Source organism: Heliangelus exortis, chromosome 3, assembly GCF_036169615.1.
Source record: "Heliangelus exortis chromosome 3, bHelExo1.hap1, whole genome shotgun sequence".
Taxonomy (NCBI): domain Eukaryota; kingdom Metazoa; phylum Chordata; class Aves; order Apodiformes; family Trochilidae; genus Heliangelus; species Heliangelus exortis.
In genome coordinates, this window is record NC_092424.1 from 24,001,750 (window position 1) to 24,021,585 (window position 19,836).

General features: G+C 34.6%; 1 protein-coding gene across 1 annotated transcript in view; it reads right to left on the bottom strand.

The window, feature by feature from the left end:
• USH2A (usherin) overlaps window positions 1-19,836 on the bottom strand; it is a 385,338-nt gene that overhangs the window by 324,153 nt on the left and 41,349 nt on the right. Inside the window, exons 9-11 of the mRNA XM_071739639.1 lie at window positions 11,495-11,690; window positions 10,629-10,759; window positions 57-252 (exon numbers count right to left, since the gene is read on the bottom strand). Coding sequence (XP_071595740.1) covers window positions 57-252; window positions 10,629-10,759; window positions 11,495-11,690 — 523 coding nt within the window. The remainder of the gene's footprint in view (window positions 1-56; window positions 253-10,628; window positions 10,760-11,494; window positions 11,691-19,836) is intronic.

Sequence of the window (19,836 nt, forward strand, 5' to 3'; positions counted from 1 at the left end):
ATTGGATTTCCAGAAATAACAAGAAACGTGGCTCCAAACTCTTGTGTCACACATACCAATAACATTTGCTTTGCACTTGCACTGGCCTGAATTTTGGTGACAGGTAATATCTCCATTGACTGTCCCAGAGGTATTACAGTTACAAGGACTGCAGCCATCAGGGTTTGACTGTTGTAGATTGTAGAATCCTTCCTGGCACTGATTGCACTGTCTGCCAGACACATGTCTCTTGCAATTACATTGGCCTCCAATCTAGAAAGATACAAAATATTATAGAATGATGAACATATCTATTTTTAGATGGTACACTCATTAGCAACAAGAATTTTGAGTGTGAGTCGGGGAGGAGAAAACTTTAACTGGAACACAAAAAATTAAGCCTGTGGAACACGTATTTTTTTAACCTGTTGAGAGAAAGAAAAAGAGACATATTAAAAGAAGTGTGACTATTCAGTTTTTAAACATAGATTAAAAGTCCATTTCTTTCAAAAAAGAAGGGGAAAAAATGGAGTAAACAATATGGCAATATTTAGCATTTGGATAGAAAAAACTGCAAAGAATAAATACAAAATTGCAGTGTATAAGTGGTCAGTTCTAGTAAAACCAACTAGGTTTTTAAATCACAGTTACTGTATCCTATCATTATAGCGCTTCTGAAAAGTAATCTCAATTTTAAACCTCCTCTGAAAACCAGGTAAAAAAAATATGAAAAACAAACAAAAAATCTTTATATTCATTACTTGCTGAAAAGTGGTGGGAAAACTGACCACAGAGAAAGGTCAATGGCAGAGGGATAGGGAAAATAATGGGAGACATCAATCAATACCCTACATAGATGAGAATAGGGAGTCAAAGAAACAGAGATGCAGGAGAGGGGAATTTAAAAGGTTTAGGATTCATAATGAAGAAACAAAAACTAATTTTTTCTTACCCAGGTGTTCTGGGGAATGCAGAGATGGCAACAAAAAATTTACTGTGTGTTATAAGTAATTTTCTTTGGGGCAAATATTTACAAAGACGAAAAAGTACAGTAATTCAAAAGTAGTTATTTATCTATCACATCAACAGCTGTAGTTCCATGTAATTTGCTTTTCTTTAACTAATGGAACAAAAAATTCTCTTAACAGTAGCCATTTTCACCTTAAACCTTAGTCAGGCAAAGCTGAAATGGTAAGAGAGTTTTGTTGTATTAGAAATAAAGCTACTTGGATGTTCCACTTAATATAAATGTTATTATTATACTCTCCAACCTACGCAGAAGCTCAAACATTTATTAGCACAGGATAAAACAGAGTATTTCAACATATAATAGTAAATTGTCAGTGCAGAAAATACTGAAAGTTAGAGAAGCATGTCTTTTTACTCCTTCCTCATAAAAGGATTCTGTAGTTCAATATGCTTTGATGATACAGATCTATTACTGGTATATCAGACACACTTTTCATGAAGATGAAGATTTTGAAAAGTCAGGAAAACAATATTTCATAAATAAAAAGGCAAGACAACAGCAAGGAGAAAAAGGTAAGAGAGTTAAAGAGACTGCAATAGCAGAAAACACAGCAACAAGGATTTTCAAACTATTTTCTTTTAGTCTGGATTTGATCTAGATACTTAGTTAATTATAAGAGACCCAGCCATGCATAACAGCCATTCATCAGAGAACTCACATGTGAAAAGCAACTTTGAGTTTGATCCTAAATGAAGAAAAATACCTAGTTTAAAACATAGCTGTAAAAGAAAGATTTTTTTTTATTGATCACAACATATGTAGATTACACAATAGCAAATATTATCTAATGGTCCCTCATTAGCACTCAACACATAACTCGTACCCCTACCCCAAAAGACTTTCAAGTTACTCCAAAAGCAACCACATGAAGGAATGCATTGAACAGAAAAAAAGAAAAAGTCACTTTCACTTTCAAAAAATGGAAATTAGACTACAATATGAAAGTTAAATAAAAGAGGGTAACCATCACCAAATGCTAAAACCTTAAAACCAGAATATGGTAATATAAAAATCAGCTTTTAACAAGCAACATGCTTAAGGCACAAAAAGGAAAAAAAAAAAAAAAAAAAGTATTTTTCAGATGTCAGGAATGAAAGAAAACTAGCAGAGAATCAGTGAGGGGAATAAACAATTAAGTGGTATGATTAGCAGATTCAAATTTGACATCAGAGGGAAATGCAGGACCAGTAACAGGTTGCCCAGAAAGGATGTGGAATCTCTGTCCTCAGAGGTATTAAGAATCATCCAGACAAAAACATGACTGAGTGGATCTAGCACTGAAAACAATTCTGCTTTGTGCTGGAGCAGATGGCCAGCTAATGCTTCTATGATTCTGTGTAGCATCCAGGAAAGACAGAACCACAGCAGAAATTGCAAAGTGTTGCACACTTGTTCACTATGAGAACACTTAACACTATTCTGTATTCTGAAAGCTTATACTATTCTGTATTAGGAATGATTTTCAAGACTTATTTCACACCACTGTCAGAAAATAAGTGTTTTAGCAAAATCTCACATGTTGAAAAGTGACTACATGAGTTAAGATTTCTAGATGGACTGAAAATGAAATTACAGTTATTAATTGCTTAAATCAACCTCAGGAAAAGAGAAATAAAATTTTAAAAGTTACATCTATCTCCTAAAAAAAACTGTGAAGAAGCTTTTGAGATCTAAAGCCTCGTAGTCTTTTTCTGTATGGAGAAAATTAAAAGAAATTAAAACATGAGTTAGATATATTGGAAAAGACTCTGAGGGTATTGAAAAGGCAATAGAAATACTGGAATTAACAGGAAAAGAACTGAAATTCAAACAGAAAAAGCTATTTCATCATAATAATTCATTGTGCTACCAATATTTAGCACAAGTTGTATGCATATTTGGTTACTCTCTCTAAAACAAAAGAGGTCACAGAGTGAGAAGGATAAGCAAAGGTCAGATCATAAATACATGGAAACCCAAGTCAAATTGTGAGCAGATGGTAACCATTTCCTGATGCAACAAGTGAAATGTGTAGATTACTGATCACTAAGAGAAGCCATGAGCACCAGTATCTTCATCATAATTTTGAGTGTCAAGCTATTACAAGAAGCAGTAATTGAGATCCCATTCAGTTGCAGAAATGTATGTCCCCAAACTTTCTCTTAATAGGATAAAAAATTATGCCAGAAGAATAAATGTAACTCTCCAAAATGAGGTAGAAATTTCATGGTCAACTGAAAAACACAGTTCAAATCTTCTCCAGGAACTAAGCCGATGAAACTATTTGCAGATCTCCCTACATAAATTTCCTCCTACCCTATTGTCACACAGAAAAGAGTTTTCCATCCATAATCAATACAAACAGCAACTGGTTTCCTGGTTCTAAAAACAGGGAAAGTCTTTTATGGAAGCCAGAGGAAGGTATGGGAAACTAAAGGTTTTGTTGGAGGCTTATCAGAGTGCTTCCTAATAGATCTGAGAATAGGTTCCTATGTACCAGATTAGAAGATCTGTAAACAATCCACTTGTATTTTTCCATAACACTTATTTTAAAGAAGAAAAAAAACATTCGAAAGGCAAGGCAATAAGGAGCCTCTGACTCTATTAAAAACTTAATATTTTGGTTTTGTCTTAACTACAGGTTACTAGAAACATTTCTATTCTGCTTCTCTAGTCATTTTCTGTTAATACAGAATACCAAGATCAAAGGCATCCATTGAAGTTTAGCCTCCAAAACACAAAATAAAAAATTCAATTATGTAACTCCACTTTAACCCTGCCTTCTGTAGTACCCATGGAGTTATAAAAGATGTGAATATTGGCTAAGGGAAATACTACACTGTCTTGTTCCAAATATTACACAGCTTTTATACATCATATACTGCATACACACCAAGAAGCTGTGCAGGATTTTAGAGAAAAGGTTGAGAAATATTCTCTAGATAAAAACAGTAGTTGAAGGAGGGGAAATAGTAGTTAAAAGCAGTTGCAAAATTGGGAAGGTTTGTAGGGTTCTGTAATTGCATGCCCTGGATACTAAGTGCTTCAGTATTTTCAGTAATAGACTCTGAAGACAGAAGAGAGCCTTACAAGCCTCAGAGATCACCTCAGCTCAGGACACACAGCTCCATCCTGATCCTGAGGACACCAGGCAGCCTTAAGTGCCCCTGAGCAGCTTCACCTGGGGCCTCCACTCATCCCTCCGGTCTAGGCCACTGCCCCTCACCTGGGCCATGCTGCAGTTGTGCCTGTCCTCTGCCTCCTGGGGGGATCCCTTGGACTTAGGCTGCAGCCATGTCTTCAGCATTACCTCCTGCTGACACTAGGCTGGACTCCCTGGATTGACCCTGGACCCGATTTCTCCTTTTGACACATCTGGGATTGCCAATGGACCCTGTTATGAGCCCTTGGTCATGTTTCCATGCTGCAGGACTGTGACCTGGTTGTAGTTGTCACTGCTGTTCTGGAATAACCCTCAGCTGCTTGATTTTCAACATCACTTTTTGCACAAATATTCTAAAATCATTAAAGGTGAAGTGAGAGCAAAAATTCTTACCACAGCACATAGCAAGGAGATATTTGATGTGACATAAGGAAGAACTGTGAAGAAACAATAATATGGAATTTAACCTGGAAATGATACTGGGCCTCCACAATTTAAATATGATGGATGTGATAGCACTCCAGAAAAGGTGATTGCCATTCTGTGATATACGGAAAACGAATCTTGTATTTAAGACATGAGAAGGAAAAGGAAGGCTTTAGCTCAAATAGTTGAAGAGCATAACACACACATTAGGAAAAGTACAGAAGAAATAAAAAGTAGTTTTAAAGAACCCTAATTTTAGGTAGAAGAGAAAAACAAAATTAAGGTTTATAATACATATGTACTCTAAAGTTCATATGAAATTTGGTGGCTGCATGAATTTAGGAAGTTATCAACTGGGCTTAAATTGGGTATAGTATGGCTTTAAAAATGAGAAATAAAGAAAAAATAATCTTTAACTTCTCTGTATAGACAGAGAGGCATCAAAATAATCCAAACTGTGAAGAGCTTGGCAATGGATACTCTTAAAAAGAAATTGGACAGGCTGACAAATATTTATAAGGCTGTACAAACAAGTGTACTACAGACCAAAACATTGAAATCTACATCAAAATGGGTAGAACAAGCCATTTCTATAACTACAGAAAAATCTAAGTGAATTATAAAGTGGTTGCTATTGTTATTACTATTATTACTTTTGTAAATCTAACATACTTTTGAAACAATGGTATTAATGAGAATACTGGTAGCAATTAATATTTAAAGATTTTCCTAACCAGGATTTCTCCAGCGTGCACTGGAGATATTACTGAAGGTTCCTCTCCCCCCTCTGATATAACTGCTGTCATTTCAAGAAACAGACTTGAATTATGCTGGCTACAGAGAAGCAGAAATCACTCTGTTCTGCCCAGTTCTGATCCACTACAACAAGCAGCCTGAAACATCCTGTTCTATTAATGTAACTATCTCAGTATTAAATCACTTGTGAAAAATATCTGTCTAAATTGTTCACTACAAAAATGTGTCTAGCTGACTGTTACTACCAAACGGTTGTGTATCTTGGGACCTCATAATTATAATTGTTATTTGATACAGAAAACTACTGATGCTGAGTTAGCATACATCCCTTGTGTAAGTTATAATTTATTATAAAATACACATCAGTCCCATATACGTGCATGTAAATGATTCTAAAAAGCATGCAAGCAATTTCCTTCTGCACATACCACTGCTACAACATCATTGACCTTAATCAGGAAGCAAGATTACTTAAGATTTCTGTATTTTAGATATGCATAGCAGTTTGCACTGCTTTAGACTGTGCTGATGCCACTCTTTAAATGGGGGATGCTCATCTAGAACCATGCACTGAAAGGTGTGCCTTGTCAGGAACTCTCCCAATGTCCAGTTATTAAAAGGATATAAGGACTTACAACGATGTGTAAATACCAGGGGAAAATGGTGACAAATTCCAAAGACTTGTTTTAATTACTGTTTAGGGTGCAGTGCCCTATTTAGTCATAGCACTCAGTTAGCAGATAGTCAACATATATATAGCCTTGTCTCAGAAATATATCTTCTGACTACTTAAAATCGTTTTGACCAAATGTATTCATAAACTAGAAAATGGAATTTGCTGAAAAAAATAACTGGCCTAAGCATTTCTGAAGGTTCAAAAATAACTTCTTCTCCTTGGATATCCCTGTGATTTCAAACACCACTGTTGCTAATAGAAGAAACCTCCTGCCAGAAATGTAATCAGGTAGTCTCTCTACTTACAGAGAATAACTGTGAGATGTGGCTTGATGTTATTAAATAAAAAACTAAAGTTGACACTTTCTAGGTTTCTTATACCAAAGTTAACTGCTGATGTTGAAGTCCAAAACATATGACAAAAAACATTTGCAATTGGTTGAGTCATTACTAATGTCAACTTTTTACTCTACCAGGATAGAAGCACTGTCCTTTGACCAGCTGCCAGTGTCCTAGAACTCACATTTTAAGACCCATGGGTATATTTAGTTACTGCATGAAATTCTTTCTGTTCACCCTGCCATTGCTGGCTTTGCAATTGATTTGTACCAATCTTGATGTTCTGCCTTTCTGATATAAATGCTAATCATAGGCTTCTCACTGCCTTCTTAGTTGATGCAAATCTGGCAAGGACCCCAGCATCCAGTTGACTGCAATCTCTGGAAGAGCAAGAGGGCTGAGGACTTTTATTTTCTTCTCCTTTACTTCACTTTAGGAAACAAGAAGTGCAAGGTGTGCTGGCTCACATGAATAGGTGAATGGTCTGACCACCTGAGAGTATTCTCACTATGTCAGCTTTGGGAACTGGAAAGTGAATAAGCAGCATAATGAAGTTCTTTTTCACTCCCCTGCTCTCTCTTCTTGTCATTGCATATGATGACTTTCAAAAGTCAGTAGCTTTCTACTGCTTCAGCTCAAAATGTAAAAGGTGTTTACCCTCTGCCCATGACACTTCAAAGGGTGGGAGTGGACCAAATCCCCAAAATAACCTGACAAATTATCACAAAAAACAGTAATTCTATGGTAAAAAACCCATCAGAAATTAAGCCAAGGAATCATTTAGCATAAAAAGCTCCTTTTCCTCCACTTTAGCAATAAGATTAAAGGCCTTACATGAAGTGAAATCAAGGATTCAGAATACACATGGTATTTTCTAACTTTATTTTTTATGGACTCCACTATGCATATGAGCTTTTCATTGACACGTTTGCATCCTTTCTATTCCTTATTCTATTTGATATATCTGTTGACTGAAATGCCCTTAATTAACTACTTTATCTATGTTCTTTCCCTTGTAATACACATTCCAGTTATTTATTTATTGTCAATCACAATAAAAGGGTTGAAAACTGTACAGATGGAAAAATGAGAACAGGGAAATGCTTATTCTAATTTTAGGTCAAAGAATTTATCAGCTTGGAAGTAAAATTATCAGAAATATTCTACTTTGGTTTGAAATACATATACATACACAGATATTAGGTAGCTTTTCAACTAAGTATTAAAAAATTAAATAAAACATTTCAGATTTTGAGGGGAAAAATTAATTCAAAAGAGCAATATTTAGGGAGAAAACAGAAAGGTGAAATCTGAAGCCTGTTCAAAAGCTTACTTGGTAGCACTGGACTCTATTTCCATTTGAATCCTCAGAGAAAACAGTAACTAATGTTTTGTTCATCTTTCTGTCTTAGAAAGAGTTATCTTGCAGCACAAGACAATACAGCTGCCACCTTAACAGAAGGCAATTAAGTCTTTGCCACTCTGAACAATATCCTCTGCAGTAAAGCACATCTTCTTTGTACCAATAAGAGTATGATACATATTTATTTGCATGTTAAGAGTAAAATTTTAAATATCACCAAAGGCTAAGTGAAGAAAAAAACCTAAATTTACTGAGATGAGAATGGTACTTCCAAAGACTAAGAGGTAAAAGCAATAGCAGCATTTTCAGCTTCTAGAAACAAATGCCCAGGAAAAGAGTGCTTTTTTCACACCATTATATATGGCATATTATAATAGAATCATGAAAGGACTACAAACTTCTGTGCCTGATTGAATATGTAAGCATTTGTAGTGCAGCCTGGGTAAAATGCAGCACAGGAAAATGAGTCAAGGATTGGGGTATAAGGGCCAGAAGAAATTAATCTCCAGCTCTCCATCTGGAGTAAGAATGATTACATCAGCAGTATTCTGGAAGAATTTTCTCATGTGTGAATGGTTAGGGGGAAAAGAAGGAGGCAGCCAATTCTTTTTCCACCCTCATAAAATCCAGGCAACTTTAATTCATCTGGACTTTCTGACTGTTTGTAATACATTGCAGTGACCATTCACAAGGAGGATGCGACCAATGCATCCTTTCTGCTCTGATTAGATGTCAATAACCAGCACAGAACTGGACAAATTTTATCAGGCTGTAGCAATTCTCTCTCTGCTACCCACCAATTTCAAGGGAACACCTCTTTCAGCAAAAAAAGTCCAATGAACTTTTCATGGATACACTGCACACCACTCTTCTAATATCCCACTCATTACTACAAGCCATACGGTTACTATTGTGAATTCTTTAGTATGTTAGCTCACACTCCAAAACACAAATTAATTTACACACTGATCTGTAAGTGGGCATGATCTACAGATGTATGAGAAGTGAAAACCTATGCAAGGGAGAAATGCTACACACCTGCATGCATTTCTCAGCAAGGGTAAAGTGAAATAGGTGACCAGAACAGGGATAATGTTTTCATGATCAGTCCAAAGAACTGAGACAGGAGTAACTGTTAAACAGTAAGCTCTTCTACCCATGCTGTAAACTATCTAAATAATACTTCTTTTGATAAATAAATATTCTCTCTGATTCAAAAATAGATTAATTAGTGATTCAATGGATTAAATTTTGGAACTGTGTATCTCTGAGAACTTAGTGACACACTGGCACTATGTGGAAAGAAAAAAAATCCTGATGAAGTGCAGAAAATTATAAGTTATGCAATAAAGGTGTATTCTGCCCCATTTTTGGTATATTTCTTTGAAAATTATCATTGTGATGTGACAAGTAATTTTCATGAGTACAGCCCTTACTCTTTGAAATTCCATCTTCCACAGGTCAAACTTGGAAACTCTTCAATGATGCCTTCCTATTTCATGTAATTCATTTCAGCCTTTGGTCTCCAGATTTATTAATCTATTTTTTAGTGCTTCTAAATAATTTCACCCTGCTCTAGATCTACTGCAGCAGTCAGTTAATGCTTTATTGAGCAATATAGTCTTCCCCAAGTTTTCCCATTTTATCTCCCTGTTGATACTTGCTTAGTCAAGCTTCATCAATGTTCTTGTATATTTCACTATAAATCCGTGATTTCTGTAAACTTCTCTTCCTCTGGCTAATAATCACAGTTAAAATGAATTTAGGTTAACATTTCACTACAAGCCATGGACATAAAAATCAGCATTTGCTTCCATTTTTCCTATATCTTAAAAAATAGTCCTAACATGACACCTATGTTTTTCATTTTTTCATTTCTGTGATGTTGGCAGAAAGTATCATTTTCACAATAGAGAAAATTTAATGTTATTTTTTATTCAATGAAGAGAATTATTTTAAAATCCTTTGTGAAAAAAATGCATATTTTTCAGCATATACACCCATGCGTGGTATCTGTGAAGGTGCAGTAAGTCAAATTGTGCATCTAGTTGTACCACAATAGAACCACAAGAGCTTACTGTTAATAAAAGGCTATAAAAAGAGATATCGTAAGAAAATGCTTGTGTGTTGTACAAAAAAATCAGAAAAGAGACACAAAATGTGGCAACAAGGTGAAGAAGTTCTATCTCATGTCTCTGCAGAACAATTTCTAACCTTAAAATACTATTAAAATACAAAGAAGCTATTTCTTTCCTATTCCTAACAAAATTCAGATTTTGGCAATGGACAGAATATGAACCACAATATATCCTTAAAATTTGTTTAAGACTTCAGTCACTTTTCCTGCTTTTTTGACATGCATGCTTCGAAAGTTAGATTTCCTATCAGACTATATGTCTTGTATGTCTCTGCAAAGCAGAGCTGACGCTCTTTTCAGCATCACACTGTGGGTTCCTTCTTAATCTACTTTATGTATCAAAATGGAGATCAATCCTTGCCTTATTACAGGGAAACTTACCTTAACCTTAGAAAAATTTCAGGTCAGCTTATTGTCTGAATTTTCAAGATCTGATAGCAATTTTAAGACAGTACGAAAACCATCAAGAACACTCAAAACCTAGATGTTTTAATATTACAGAGTACCTGTCCATATCCTAAAACTACTATTCACTTCTGAAAATCTGTACAGCATCTTTTATGCCTGCTACTGCAGAACTTTTCAACAGTACATCTCAAATTGCCTTTTACGTTTTCTCACCTTTTGGTCTCTGATGTAAGCCAATTATCATTTTGAAAAGGCAGAACCTAGGCACTTTTAATGAAGTAGCTACCATCTAAATACACTTCGTAAAATCTTACTACCATCTACCCAGCTGATTGAAATGTTTTTTTCATTTTTCTGCATTGAGGTTACTTACACTATCACACAGAAGGCTCATATTTTTGGTGCCTGTTGCATTACAGTCACAGAGTTTGCAAACATCAATGGCTGAAAGATCTGCACCTGCTTGTCTGTAATGGAAATCCTTGCACAGCTCACAGTTCCTTCCTGCATGAAAGAAAGGTTATGCATTATGGCTTCCAATTCATTAAAATTAGCTGTATAATTCAAAATTAAAGACTCTATTCCTTTGAGAGAATTCTATAATTTTCAGGACGTCCATTTTAATGCACCTTTCATCTCTACCTGCCAATTTAGTGATCCAGAGCATATGAAACAATGAACCTGTTACAAACTATGTTTTACTCCATTAAACTTCCATCTGTTATATAATACCACACTTATATAAAAGCTGTGCCGGGCAAATGCCTATACATTTTTTGGAAAAATTACCGTTGAACCTGAAACTTTTCTTTTTTCCCTTTACTAGACAAAGCCAAGAAAACTGAAGCAGAAGAGAACAGCTAAAAAAATATTCAAATAAATATTTACACAAAATAGAAAACTCAACTCAATAAGCAAGTAACTGACATTAGAGCAAAACTTGACAATATTTTTGATATGTTATCTGCTAAACTAGTTCAGTTAGAAAGATGATATTGTAGACTTGAATGCTCTAGCACAGGTAATAGAAACTTCTTTGAAGCTACACATTCTAATTAGTCAATAGAATGTGTTTTACACAGAAGATTTCATACAAGATTGGATCACATTTTCACAATATTTTCCTGTCATTTAAGTATTGACACAATTGTGTCAATAAGTGATTGCCGCACTTACTATATTAAATATACATATATATAAATGAGGATTTAACAGTCCATTCTCTTTTGTGTGACTTACCAGCTGTGTTGTGCTGGCAGTTATCACACACTCCACCACTGCCTCTGTAGTGTTCCTGAGGAAAAGGATCCATTGCTAAATCATAGTGGCAGCTGACTGCATGGCTGTAACATTGACAAGGTTTGCAATTATAGGCATGAGCTTGGTCACCCGGACGAAAAGGCTTGTCATTGTACAATGGCAAACAGTGATCACACTGAAATGTAAAAATATATATATTATTTCTTTACCTTACACCATGGTAAAGCTTATTATACTCTCTATATTCAAGTTTCATTCCATGGGGTTTTTTCCTGCTTACATTGGGCGTAGACAAGAAGTGAGAAAGAGAAATTACAAATTTAAGGAAATCATAAAACAAATTCTTTTTTAAAAAAATCTTTTTTACTTCTTTCAACAACAGATTAAAATCAAGAAAGGTGGGGAGAAGAATAGTATTTTAAGTGTTTAGATACTCAACACAGAACAACATACTGAGATTCAGATGTTGTTAAACCTCTAAAGATGGAGAATGGTGCCTACTGTCTTTGAGGCACAGGGGATATTAACAATGCATTCACTTGCATGTATTTTAAACTATCTCTATTAATTTAGTTTCTAGTATTTTAGTAACTGTAGTTTGAACAGTTACCATTTGACCTTGGAAATGAGACAAAAGGCCTCCCATGGCCAAATACTCAGTGTTGTACAGAGTATCTGAACTCTGTCAAGATATATTTTTATACCAATGCAATACTAGGATGCCAGGTACATTGTTTAAATATAAACCTAAATAAACTCTCTTGTTTGTTTCAATTCTTTTAAAAGACATTTGCTACCAAGACTAATGATATTAAAGTACTTACTTAGCTTAAACCCAAACTGGTTAAATTATTTTAAAGTAGTCCAAGAGCATTTCAGCAGCTCATTTTTTATTTGGATCAACACACAAGATTGCCTTGTAAGTAGAGCTTTGTGAAGAATGTGAAGTTGGAATAATCTTCAGTACATAATAGACTCTATAAAACTTCCAGGAGAAAATTTATTGTGCCTATTGGTTCATCAGTGACTAAAACTAAATTGGATTTCTTAAAGTTAAGGACTAGATAGCCTTTTGGACGATTACATTCTTTTTATGGTGAACAATCCAACTGATTTTTATGAAATTTTTTCAAAAAACTATACATGTTGGCATTGGAGAGATGTTTGTGTAGAAGAATTGTTCTAACTGGCATTACCAAAATCTATTCCAAAAATTCTGGTACCTTGCTGCATCTAAGAAATAATACATACTGCAATTATGATTTCCAACTTTCAGAAGGAAATTAAACACTTAAAATAAGTTGTTTTCTGTAAAGTATCTGGACTTTCCAGAAGTGTACTCATCTTTCTTCATGCCTACTATTCTAAGCACCATTATCATTTTGGCCAACAGTGTGCCTGCATCACCTATACACCAATCATTAGGAAACTATACTGAAGTTTCTGAACTGTTTTACTCACAGCTAATTCTGAAAAAGCAACAGCTTTGGGTAAAACACAAAACTGAATTAGAAAACCTCATCTTAAAATAGTCCAAGAATTGGGAGCAGTCACAGCTCATAACAAAAGCAATTGGGAAGGGAAGCACAAGAATTTATCTGCTGAAATTTATTTTTAATAAATGGAATTAACCAAAAGAAGTAAGATAACAATAGCCACTGCACATTTTTGCAATATGTTAAAAACAAAATAAAACCACAAAAAACCCCAGAATACTACCATGAATCAAGAGAAAAAGGTTTTAGGATAAACATTAGCAGGCCTTCACTTGAGACTTTGAACTCTGCCTTATGACTAGCCTAGTTTAAGTACATAAAAGGGAACATCTTGTCCAGAACTGTCACAGAAGTTACACAGCTTAAATTTATTCAAGCCCTTCCCTCATTCACATTGATCTTCCTTCTCTCAAGTCACTCTCTTTGTCTCTATATTGAGGAAAATCAGCATTACTCAGCACCAGCAACATGAGACAAGAGGGTTCATTCTTGGGAAGGACAAGAAAGAAACCCAAGGTCCCAGTCAAACCATCTCACTGATACAGCTTTCTCCTCACAGCATGTCTACCAAAATACATCCTCCTTGAAAGGAAAACAGTACAGGAACCAACCTGCCAGCCCTGAATTTCTGTTTGTTCATGGCCAGCCACATACCTGCTGAAGGCATTCAATTCAATTTTTAAATCAGATTTAACATTAGATCAGTTATTCATGCAAACATGAGCTTGCATTTGTTGCTAAATAACACACAAGCACTATGAAGTCAGAGAGAAGTAGATGGCAAAAAGAGGCCACAGAGCACAGAGCCTCTTTGAACAATCAAGTCTCTTTAAAGCTTTAAAAAAGAAAAAATAAGTAATTCAGAAATTGACAATGACTGTGAAAGAACTACCTTTCTAGTAGCTGTCACACTTGTATACATAAAAAATGTGTGGTGGATGCCCAGTTCATCCCACTGAGTTTGTCACATCTTTATGAGGTTAAGAATTGCATTTAACTTCCAGACCTGCTGTGATTAACTTCCACTTCTAGTAGCACAATGATGTACACATGATGATCTTCAGGTCTTCATTCATGTAAATTCTGCATTTTCCCAAAACATAGCTGTTGAGATTTTTTAAGTTATCAGGAGATTCAGGTTTTGATTCTTGGCTAGCATGAGTAAAATGGATAGGTAACTTTCCAAAAAGTCTTTGACGTATCTTAACAAGGGCTAGTGGCAGATTTACAAAGCATGTTAATTTTTGACAAAACAAGCCTTTCTCCATAACCTTAAGCCCCACAAACACATCAATGTCCTTATTGTCAGCTACATCTAGGCCCTTCCAAAAACATGTCAAATGTATGGCTCTCCCCATGGACAATAACAAACATGTCCTCTTGATGTACCATGCTTGAACCACTCACCTCCTGTGAAAAGTTTTTTGAGAAAATACTACAAGGAGCCTGGTGGTCAAGACACCCAGCTCATCTTGGATGAATCCATTAGTTTAAAATTATGATTAAAATATATTTCTGTTAATGAATTAAGGAAAAAAAATTAACTAGATTATTAAACTTACCTTCTCAAAATTCCACTTATGTAAAGATCACCAGTGACTTCAGCCTAAGCCTTTATGTACCAAGTTCCTTACTAGTCACTAAAAATGCTGAGTACAGTGCCTCTTAAGAAACAGTCAACAAGTCTTCAAAGAAATAGTTCAGAAAGCAATGGTAACAGCACTGTAAGACTTTCAGTAAGTCACAATCAACTAGAACATTCTACTCTTAACAGTTTCAACACTTAAAATGTTCCACTGCTTGCCTCTGGGTGGCATCCTTTTTTTCTTTTTCTTTCCTTTTTTTCTTTAATGTCATGTAGAATTTATTCCTTTTTTAATTTTCCTAGCCTGCACAGGAGTTCCTATCTTACATCCATCAATCAACATTTGGTTGCAATAACCAGTGTATATACTCATCTATAATACAAATATTATACATATGCTTCTAGAATATACACATAATGTACAGATTCAAAAATCTACTGAAATTATATCAAGATTTGAATACCACCTTTTCAGGCATTTTGAAATGCTCTCTTGCCTTTTAAAAACTCCATTGTGTGTATCAACCAATCATGTTCATTCATGCTGCCCTGTAAGTGTTGACTAAAATAGTGGCTAATCACATACTAGTTTTTCCTTCCTACAAGATCCCAGTCTGTACTTTTAAACTCAAAATACAGGTTTTTCCAGGGGGGAAGAAAATAAAAGAAGGAAAAAAAAAAAAAAAAAAGGCAGCAAGAACACTCTAAGCGACTCCAAGTGTCTAAGGAAGATAGAAGAGTAACATGAAGAGAGTCTTACAGCATTCCCTCATAACACTCCCTATCCCTTAAAAGGATGCAACATAAATATAGACACTAAGCACAGCTGTGACAGATGGTTTACTAATACCATACGCCAAAGAGCATTCTAAGAAAAGATACTGCTGCTGCTTTGCAATGGCAAAAGGACTGGGAAAGAACACAAGATCTACCATTCTGAATGCCAGATTCCAATAACCTCAAACACTGGCATAGATGTTGTCTGCCAGCATAAGACAAAGTCCTACTCAACTCCTCTTTCTGCTCTTTTTTTTTTTTTTTTTTTTTTTGGTTAAGATACATGAAGCCACACTAAGTCCTACAAAATCAATGCTTATTTTGACAATCAGGCTGCTCAGTAAATTCATTCATACTAAATTCTCTAGGATTATAATTCAAAGCTATTTTCCAATCAGGCATCCATTCCTTTTCGCTCTGATTTAAGCACTAACCCTGTAGGACTGGGTTGGAGAAGAAAAGGCATGTTCTGCAGCTGATGAGTTTGGCAAGTGTTCTGTTTTACCAAAGCTCTGCCTTGCTCAGCATATTCAACTGTAAGAGATTTTGTGTTTATTTTTCCCATTTTCTACCTTGTCTATTTGGAATGAGCCTCTGAATTCCATTCTCCTGTAACATTATAGAGTGCTGCACCACAGTTACTGGGTATTCTAGGGCTAATTGCACTCTTTTCAGGAAGCTCTTCCATGGTGGTATTTTGTATTTTTTATTTTTTATTATTGTTATTATTTTCGTGGGATTAAAAAAAGAAATAATGGATGGGCTAATCACTTGGGCACTTATATGGAGTATGTGAAAAATCAGAAATTCAATAAACATATGTGGCACTTTGATTTACAACAGTTATTTCCAACAATGGTGAAGCACCAGCTCAGTTGTGCCAGTTTTCTTTCACATTAAATAAATATCCTGCACATAAATAACAGCAGATAAGCTCCTGACAATAATTTTTTATTAATTTCTGAGAGGTAACAATGACAACCATAACATCAGTTGCCATTTGCTTACCTTTTAAGTAAAACTTACAAACATCAGATAAAAATGTCTAAAATGGATAATGGCCACTTCACAATTCCTTTGGCATATCACCACCTGTGTTAGAAATCACAAGGTATCTACAACTTTTAGCAATCTTTGTACATGAATTGTTTTAGAATCCTGAATCTTTGAACTGTGAAATTACACCAGTTTTCCAGGGATGGATTCATGGACAAATCCATAAATTCCACAGACATGTAAAAAGTTATTTAAAATTTTCAGGCATGTAAGACACCTGGACAAGGTTCCTTCTTACTTGCTGCTTTCTAAAACTCCAGTGAACCATCTGACTGTTTGTTTTCCTTTATTTTTATTCTGATAGAACTAGCTTCCTCCTGGGCCTGTGCTCTAGATACACAAAATATGCCACTAAGCTCACCAAAAAGTACAATTTTTTTTCTACCTTGTTTACTTCTGCAAGTGTCCACTTAAGTGACCACTTACTACAGCTAGTACTTACAGCTCCTCAGGTACTCTCATTACTTCCAACATCTAACACAAAGGTACAGACTGACCTTTGACTAGGATTTAGATAGATTCTTCTGTAACACAAAAACCTTATTTATCCAATTCATGGTAAATCAACAATGCCATATCCAGTTTTGCAGAGAGAACTCTGAAGTCCTGAAGCATTTACTGTATCCATTGATCCCCTCTCAAGCGCTTATCAGAGTTGTTTTATTTAAATTCTATTTTCCATTATCATTTCTACAACTATTCCTGTATACTTTGCCATTACCTTGTATTTTTAAGTTCTGTGACTGATTTTAAGAAAGCTCTAAGGTTATAAGGTAAGGTTTGTTTGACTGCCTTGTTTTTTCACAGGCTGTTTCCAGTTTTTCACATGACATCACACATTTTTTAAACCTACTGTTTATTCTTATCTGTAAATCAGTCTTTGTGTATAAATGTTACCATTTCTACTGTTGGTGCATTTGTAAAAGGTAGAGCTATTTCCCAAAGCAGGACACAAGGCATTTACAGAACAATTTGTAAATGAAGGTGCTGAACACTTTTTCATAAAATGAGACACAAGACCTGTATTTATTTATTCTTCTAAATCTGGCCCCTCAGCATCCGCAACTTGTTCTTAAGCTTTTCCTGCTTTTCTTCATCTTAAATTTCATAGTAAAGTATTTCTTCATCAAAACAAAACTCAGAAAAAAAATCCACTTCGTATATCAAATTTCCTAACATGGCGATGCAAATAACTAAGATTTCTATTTGTAATGACTTATGCAAATTTTTAGATTCTGGTATTGCCTTGCGGCACAACAGCTATCCAGATGTACATGCCTGATAAATTCAAGATGGTTATTTTAGTTGCATTACATGTAAATGTGACAAGGACATACTCTGCTATATGTTAAGGGCTTGTAAAGGTATCGCCAAAAACCTGCCTTAGTGCTAGCATAGGACAGAAATTTAAAAAAAGACTGTTTGCCAATAGTGCAATTTCTTACCAAAAACTTTTGTCCCCTCCACCAATGAAGCTTATATTTGTAGAATTCCTTAAATGCTTAATTGAATCCAAAATAGTAGTAATAATTAAAAAATAATAAATGCCTAACTCAGGCATGAAGCTGAAGGCTGAAGCCTGAGAAACAGATATAAGTTTGTAAGACAGAGTTTTATCAATAGCAATGAAAGTCAAAAGTCAGGATGGATTGGTTTTGCTCTTAAGTATTTGCCTTGCAAAAAAATCAAAACCTTTAAGCTTTTTCGATTTTATTTAAATCCTTGATAAAATTCAAAGTAGTTAGAGATATATTTGGAAATACTCTATTTTATTACTACTTCTATTTTATTTCATATTTACTAGACACTGACATAGTCATTAAAGAATGATAAAAATAATTAAATATCCTTATTGTACTCTGAATTAATATGGTTAATTCAAGGCTTTCAATTACAGTTACAATGCATATGTGCAAAATCAAAAATATGACACTCACTGGAACAACTCATTAACATTGATAGAAAATATCTGATAAGGCAGGTACAACATTGGACTGTATTTGGTTTGTTTTCACAAATAGAATAAGTCTTGCAAGACTGCTTGGTGAACTTCCAGATCTCATTAAATATTTATAATTAATCTCTACAAAGTAACATTTCACAATGTGTGTTCTAATTAAAGGGACACTGATAGTTTGAAATTTATTTTTTTTTTGACCCATCTTAAAATTTCAAATTTCTGTTCAAATGTCATTTAGACTAAGTCCTACAACTTCTGCTCAAAAAAGTAGGAAAAAAACTTGATCCTCTATGAAATTTTAAAAAGATTTTTAACATGATAGTAAGCACAATATCAAATGCTCTCAGGTTAACACTTCTTCCTCTGTTCAAAGAAGTGCAGGCTGCTTTGGGGTTTTTTTATGTGCAATCAGTCTCCTCTTTGCTATAGCTGTTGCTTTTCCAGAACCCAATTCTAATTTTTAGAAAGTGTATTTTCAAAAGGCATGAATGTAGCAAGGAATACAACATGTACTCGTGGCAGAAATCTAATATTCAGTATGACTGTGGAATTTATTCTTTTGAAAGAACTCTTTTTCTTAACTTCAACTTCTTTTTCTTTTTTTCTTCTTTCTTTTTTCTCTTTTTTTTTTTCAGATAAATACTTAATCTAGGGGAAGAATCTTTTCTCTGAACAAGTTTCCTTAATTCATATATCATGAGTCTGCTTTTCTTAAGTTGTATGTGAAAAGCTTCCAAGAAACCCAAAGATTGCATGACATAAGTTCAAACTGGCACCATTATTCTATGCTCTCTTCTAGATATTGCTCTACAAGGACATGACAACCTCATTCCAGTTCTCCTATGGCCAACAATTAGTAGGAAAAATTTAATTTTAAGTTTCAGCTGCATGTTACAGTTCACAAAATCCCCCTTTATAAACGTTGTTATTAAAACCAGAGCAAAGCGCTTAGAAGAATGCATTTTCTAGGTTGTATCTTAATTTTAATACGGCTTTTTAACTAATTCCAAGAAATTCAACCTTAATATTGACTATGTGAAAACACAGAGTAGTTAAAAGTAATATCAAGCTTGCTCTTTTATTAGAATAATAGTTACTACAGATTATTTTTAAGATAACCAAATGTTATAAATTACTGTAAAAATAATGAGAAATTGACATCTACAGGCTGTCCTTAAATAAATAAATAAATCAGTCCTAAACTCAAGTTTCAATGTTTTAAATAAAAGCCAGTGCCCAAATCACTGGCTTAGATAAAAAAAAAAAAAAAATGAGTAGGATAGCCATGAAAATATCTTCCAAATACACACACACATACATGTCTCAGTGTTTTCTTACCTGTGCTCAACTACGGAAGAGACATTTAAAATCAAGTCCAAAATGGTTTAGCTCTGCCTATTTTGGATGTATTTTGAAAACCAATTGTACTAAAGGATCCCCTTCTTAG